The sequence below is a fragment of the Vespa velutina genome, chromosome 2 (assembly GCF_912470025.1).
Source record: "Vespa velutina chromosome 2, iVesVel2.1, whole genome shotgun sequence".
Classification (NCBI taxonomy): domain Eukaryota; kingdom Metazoa; phylum Arthropoda; class Insecta; order Hymenoptera; family Vespidae; genus Vespa; species Vespa velutina.
This window is the reverse complement of record NC_062189.1, coordinates 3,002,400-3,009,899: the sequence shown is the minus strand read 5'-3', so window position 1 is coordinate 3,009,899 and position 7,500 is coordinate 3,002,400. Positions and strand designations below refer to the sequence as shown.

Sequence of the window (7,500 nt, the reverse complement as noted above, 5' to 3'; positions counted from 1 at the left end):
ATTTCTCAATATCTGTAACTTCGTGTTTGCTTTGAAACCGCACGGTTATTTTAATACATATTTCGATTGTATTCCTTGCAATATAAATTTAATCGTTGATTCATATCCGAGGATCAATGTTTGTCAAGTATGTTACATTCATACCTTTTTTCCTTTTATCAGAAACAAATATCAGATTTATTACGTATATTGCGATTAAAGAATATAAATAATTATAGCGGTTAATAAACTCTTCTTTTTTTTTTTTTTATTTATTTATTTATTTATTTTTTTTTTTTTTCCTTTTTCTTCATCTTCTGAGATCAACGAATGTACGTGATACATCATTTCGTTAATTCTCGACAATTATGAATAATGGCGCGAAATTTGAATTTTCCGAGTTTATAATTCGAAATGATTTATAAGGGATAACACTCGTTGGTATATCGAGGATATAGTTTTTCGCGGGAAAGTTAAGATCGTTTGGTTTAACGTATGGGATGATAAAAAGTAGTAAGGACAGGATGCGAAAGGCCGAAGGGATGCCTTCGTAGACGACGTGACTTCATTTCCTCGTGCAGTATACTCGTACATAAACGTGCCTCGTCGTTCGTCGTTCGTTCGTCTTCTTCTTCTTCTTCTTCTTCTTTTCCTTCTTCTTCTTCTTCTTTTTTTCCTTCTTCTTCTTCTTCTTCTTCTTCTTCTTCTTCTTCTTTCCGTGTAACGAGCTTAACGAGGAGCTGGTCACGTCACCGCGAAGGGAAACGGTTTTTTCGTTCGTGCGGCGATGCCCTTTGGCATTCATGCTATGCGAAATATCTTTCTTTCTTTCGATCGTTCACAGAAAGTGATTGGTTTGTCATTGCAGAAGCTGAACATGGCTATGCTTCGACGATGCCGATACCCGATGATATGCGGACGGTCACAAAAAGGCCAAAAACGAAAAAATCCCAAGGCAGTAGGTGCGTATATATGATTTATTTATAAAATATATTACTTCCTTTTATTTTATTATTGATATAATTTAATATTTGTTAATATTAAAATATTATTATTATTATTATTATTTATATATTAATATTATTATATCTAATAAACTTACGTATTCCCAAAAATGTTTCATTGATAGGATATATGTTTTATAATGATATTTATCATTTATTATGACAATTGTAAGAAATATTCGAAAATATTTTTCTCTTTAAAAATCCAAACTTTCGTTCGTTCGAATTAACCCATTGCCATAAATTCATTCTATTTCAAATTTATTGGAAATAATAGTTAATGCATTTTGAATACATTCTCATTTTCTTTTGGTATTTATTTTTTGTATTTTTATAAATCAATTTTTTTGCATGACTCTATAAATAGAAGTTCAGAGGAAAAGAAAGAAAGAAAGAAAGAAAGAAAGAAAAAAAAAAACAAAAAAAGAAAGAAATAAAGAATGAAAGAATCCGACAATTACTAAATTCGACGAATGAAAATAAATCATAAGCATTTTTGGACTTAAGTTTATATGATAAACTTTTCTCATCTATTTTGTATTCAGTAATACATAGTATAAATTTAATCCCATACTTTTTGGATACCCTAATAATTTAACACGTTGATTGCACATAAATTTAGATAGATTTGCCATTTTTATTTTTTATTTCATTGTACGTATTATTTCTAGGAGATCTTTTCTTTATCATTTTATTTGTAATTTCATTATTTTATTTATAGGAAAAACAATGATTATCATCAATAATGATTATTAATTTTTGTCACTTCGTGAATATTATATCATGATTGTCAGGGAATTCTGAAGAATTTTGAATGATTTTAATATATCGAAGGAGTGGGGGTGGGGAGGGTGATGGGAAGGAGGCAACGGGATATATAACGGCCGTATATAATTACAGTGCTAATAATAATTACAGCACTGGATAGCGTAATATATATATATTAATGAAAATGTTTCACGAAGACAAATACCCTGAGCAAAAAAAAATGTGATTGTGATAGCATTATTATCGATTGGAGAGATAAGATTTAATTGTACAATTTCTAAATATAATATATATATATATATATATATATATATATATATATATAAAACGTATCCAACTATTTAAATTATTTATAATTTTGTATTTTTCATAGTGTTCGATAGAACAAAATTAATTCGTAAAATTTAGCGATAAAAATAGTCATGATAGATGATCATCATAACCCCATTAAAAAGATAGATAGGATGGTGTTGACGGGTGACCATTATGGTAATCAACGTGTTAATCCTAATCAATCGTAAACAAACGTTCATTTCTAAGATGATCAACATGTTGTTCTTTTTTCTTTTTTTTTTTTCCAGAACGACTCATAACGAGCTGGAGAAAAATAGGTGAGTGAAAACGTGTAAATACAATAGTATTATTATCACTCTAATAAAAAATTAAGATGGACAGGAGGAAGAAAAACAAAAAAAAAAAAAAAAGAAAGGAAAACAACGAAATATTGATAGCTCGCAACGTGGAAGAATTCATGTTGCCTTTTGATCAAATCTAAAGATGATTTAATCATTCATAATGAATATACATACGTATGTACGTACATATTTACATCCGTTGTTCAATTTTAATACTCAAAGTAAAATCGCTTGATATTTATTGCATAATCACGCCATTAATGACTAAAATTACTATAGTCCAAATGGACCGTATCAAATATAGTTATACGGACGTAATACACGTATACGTTGTTTTCTGAATCATCGAAAGCTTGAGGAAAATGGAAAAAAAAGAAGAAGAAGAAGAAGAAGAAGAAGGAAAAAAAAGCAAAAAGAAATAGAAATAAAAATAGAAAAGAAAAGAGAAGAAAAAAAAAAAACATTAGAAATTCGCGAGTGAAACGAACAAAAGATTTTTGAATCCTCTGTCTCTGTCTCATTCTCACATTCTCTCTCTCTCCCTCTCTCTCTTTCAATTGTGAAAAGAAAAAGAAAGAGAGTGAGAGAGAGAGAGAGAGAGAGAGAGAGAGAGAGAGAGAGAGTACGAGGACAGTCTATCGATTTTTTGTTCACAACGAAGAAGGGGTGGGTAGTACAGAGGGTGCTGAGGAGAGTAGAGAACGCGTGGCACATAAACGGCCCGTGTAAAAGCTCATACCGGCAAGCCAGTAAGTCCGTGTGTTACAATACGTAGCCAGGTTACATAACGCGAGACTCGCATAAGATCCCTGCTACACGTCGTATCGTCTAACGAGGATCATCGTTATATCGTCAATGCTATTTTTTTTTTTTTCTCTTTCTTTCATCGAAGTGTTACATTTGTTCATTCGTTCGTTCGTACGTTCATTCGTTCGTTTATTTAAAATTTACATCGACGTAAATTTATATTTCAGATAATAATAGTAGGCGGATCTTCTTTATTAGTAAGGATATTGAACATTTTTCAACGATATAAATATATATATATATATATATTATAAACATATGTATGTGTGCGTGTGTATGTGTTTATATGTATCTCATCGACTCACATTCTATCACACTGTGACTTCTTCATTCTTTTTATTTTTTTTTCCCCCTCTCTTCTCTTCCCCCCCCCCTCCTTTTTCTTTTTTTTTTTCTTTTTTTCTTTTTTTTTCTTTGCCTTTTTCTTTTAGCTGATAATCCTAGGTGATTTATACGCTCGACGACCTCGTCTTTCCTCGATTCTCTTATCGATAAGGTCCAACGAGAAAAAAGTACGTAATATTATCCGAGAAAAGAGAGAGAGAGAGAGAGAGAGAGAGAGAGAGAGAGAGAGAGAGTGTGTGTGTGTGTGAGATAGAGTGATAAGAGTATGAGTGGGTGAGCGGGTGAATAAGACTTTCTTTTCTTATCCGATGACAACAACGACGATGTTGGCGGCGATGGTGATGGTGATGCTTTCAACGTAATAATAATAAAAAGAAAAAAATAGTAATAATAATAATAGTAATGAAAAAAAAAGAAAAGAATAAAAAAGGAAAAAAAATGAGAGAAGAAAGATGGTAAGAAAATAAAATGGAGGGAAGAGGAAGAAGAAGAAGAAGAAGAAGAAGAAGAAGAAGAAGAGGAAAACAACGACGTTGCCCGTAAAAGCTGAGAGCTCAACGCGATTTTAGCAACGCCTGCCTTCGGCAGAGAGTAGAGGATTTCGTAAACGGAAAGACGCGATGTCGTTTTTAGTAATAGTGGGAGAGAAGGAAAGAGAGAGAGAGAGAGAGAGAGAGAGAGAGAGAGAGAGAGAGAGAGAGAGAGAGAGAGAGTACGTTTATAAGATAGGCATTATTCGCCGTTGGGCTTACACACTAACCTCACCTTTGGTGAACATTCGTGTCCGTGTTCCGTTGCAGATGCTAATTTCCCAACTGTTGCTATTTACGACGACACTAAAGCCATGCAAACGCATTAACGAAGCGCACGTATACCGGGGCCCGGTACACCGCCATAATTACGCGGATATGTAGTTTAAGCTTTAAAACGTAACTGATGCCACCGACGCTTTGCTAACGTTTTACGTTATTCTATACAGACGTATTTGTGTATTAAAGAAATGGATGAAGATGGAGATAGATAGGTAGATAAATACGGAGAGAGAATGCACCATAAAGTTTGCGAGGATTATTGATCTTTGTTTTTTTTTTTTTTTTTTATTTTTTTTCTAATGATCGGAATTTTTTTTACCTTTAATTTTTATCATCACGTTATGCGAGGATTATTAAGTTGCTTCTTTTGGTCGTTTTTATTCTCTTTTTTTATTTTATCATTACTTTTTTTTTTTATCTATTTTTGGTTTTTCTTTATTTGTTTTATTCTTTTATGAGGTCTATTTATACTTCATTTTTAGCTTTGATTTTATCTATACGTTATGCGAGGATATTTTTTATCTTTTTTTTTTCTTTCTTTCTTTTTTTTTTTTTTTTTGAATGATTTACTATTGATTCTTTTTTCCTTTTTTAATGATTAAATTATTCTCCATCTTTGGAATTTATCGTTTTACTATTTATAACATTTCTTTATAATCGCTGAATCATTCGAGATATTTTTTTATTATCTTGTTATTATGTCTTCGCATTAATCATTAAAAATTTTTTCTCTCTTTCTCTCGTGTTTTGACATTAAAAATTTTGTTTCGATCGATTTCTCATGATGATCCTTGACACCTATTTCTCTCTCTCTCTCTCTCTCCTTCCATCCTTCTCTCTCTCTCTCTCACTCTCTCTCTCTATCTTTTCGTCTTCATGAATGATTTAAGCTACGTACGTACGTAGTAGGACACAAACCGAAGTCGAGGAGAAGAAGAAAGTGGGCCGATGCAGGTGCATAAGTATGCGAGGCATACGTACGCTAGCATATGTAGGAGAGTAGAGGGCAACGACATCCTGTCCTAAATTTGGCTACGAGCCGGCTATAACGCCTTGAAAATAAATCCGCGGACCGGCAGCACTCGGTATGTTACTTTGTTGCATTCGCTCGGTTAAACGCTTCGTGGACAAAGACCTTCTCTGTTTCTCTTTCTCTCTCTCTCTCTCTCTAAATGCCTTCATTTAATCGTCTGTTAGACTCTGATCATTACTCATCTTCAATTTTTATCTCCTTTATTTATATTTTTATTATTTCTTTCATATCGATAGGAACGATCGATTGATCGATCTTAACTCTTCTCTCTTTTCCCTTCTGCCCCCTCCCCCTTCCTATCTTTTTTCCTTTCTTCTTCTTCTTCTTCTTCTTCTTCTTCTTATTCCTCCACCTCCACCTCTTCCTCCTCCTCCTCCTCCTTCTCCTCCTTCTTCTTCTTCTTCGTATTCCTCTGTTATTATTATCATCGTACGAATTTCGTTTAGAATAGGAATGAAAATTTCTTTAAGATTTATCTCGTAACTCATGGAATCGATTAATTTTTCAAACTTATATTCTCATCGACGATGACGAGGAGAACGGCGACACGCGAAACGTAGGATTATCGTTTCTTCCCGTACAAGAAAAAGTTAGCGTTTGTACTTGAGGATCCCCGAGCCGTGACAGTAATTAGCCTTTGAACGGAATAATAGGTTATCACAGCGGTAAATCAGTACCGTTAATGCCCGCCATGACGACATCGCTTCTGCATAACAATAACGCGCCAACAGCAGCAGCACCAACAGTACCAGCAGCAACAGCAACAGCAACAGCAACAGCGACAGCAACAGCGACAGCGACAGTACCAGTGGCAGCAGCTGCGAGCAACGAACATCGAGAGAATTAATAGTAGAGTAGCAATAGTAGTAGTAATAATAGTACTAATAATAATAATAGTAGAATAGTAATAGTAATAGTAATAGTAGTAGCTGCCAATTACGTTTGCTGGCATTAGCTTGTTGCTGTTGTTGCTATTGCTGAATCTGACGTGGACGATAATGGAGTCTTACTTACGATTAAAAATCGTCTTTTTAATTAGTTGTCCTTTAATCTCATTGATGTAATTACGAAATGAAATATATATTTTTAATTGTTTCGAAGAATAGGAAAGAAATAGAAAGGAAAAAGTAAAAAAAGAAAAATAAAGGATAGTATATCATTGTATACTTCGTATTAAATTTTTCTTGAAAGATTATTTTCTGTGAAATACGATCGCGCGCGCATCGACACACATACACACACACGCGCGCGCGCGCACACACACACACATACATACATACATACACACGTACTACATAAGTACACCCACTTATTTGTTGAAAATTGATTCGAAAGTGTTTCTCTGCGAAGGGGAAACACCAATGAAATCATCTTTTCTTTCCATGGTATGTACTTATCGTCATATACTTCGGATAAACGCTCGATTCTAAGCATCAAGCGGAGACGTCGAAAGGGAATTGTGGGTGGCTGTTGCTAGAGGAGGGTGCTTGGGGAAAAAAAAGAAAAAAAAAAAAAAAAAAAAGGGTGGAAACGAAAAAGCTCTCTCTTTCTCTCTCTCTCTCTCTCTCTATATCTCTATCTTTCTATCTCTCTATCTCTCTGGTAAGTTTCGAGTAAAAACCAGGAAGCGAGCGTTCGCGAGTGTTCCGAAGCGAAAATTAAGGCACGAGTAGGCAAGCAAGCGTAGGCAGGCAGGGCCGTAGGGAGCAGAATAGGATTCCTGGGCCATTTGAAATGCATTGAATTTTTAAGCACCTTTTCCTTTGTGTGCCCTCTATTGCAAGATAGTCAAACTCTTCCGATTCCGCGATACTACTTGAGGCCATGCTACGTCTTCATTTCTCCAAAAGGAAAATCTTCCTAAAACGATCGACTACTATTACGATCGTTCGCCGACGATAAAATCGATGATTTGCAATTTAATCGTTTCTGACTTTGAATTCGATTTTGAATTTTTCTCCCCCCTCCTTCTCTCTCTCTCTTTCTCTCAATTACTTTTATTTTACTTTTTCTTTTTCTTCTTATAAAAGGGTGACCATTGGGAGGGAAAGAGATTCAAACGTTTATCGGTTTTGACCTTTGCCCTGACAATAAAATGAATATGACCGATACGATTG

The 7,500-nt window shown here is 34.2% G+C and overlaps 1 protein-coding gene across 1 annotated transcript in view; it reads left to right on the top strand.

The window, feature by feature from the left end:
- Positions 1-7,500, top strand: part of LOC124946739 — a 111,359-nt gene that overhangs the window by 6,509 nt on the left and 97,350 nt on the right. The window contains exons 2-3 of the mRNA XM_047487901.1: positions 848-941; positions 2,333-2,362. Of these exons, the coding sequence (XP_047343857.1) occupies positions 848-941; positions 2,333-2,362 (124 nt within the window). The remainder of the gene's footprint in view (positions 1-847; positions 942-2,332; positions 2,363-7,500) is intronic.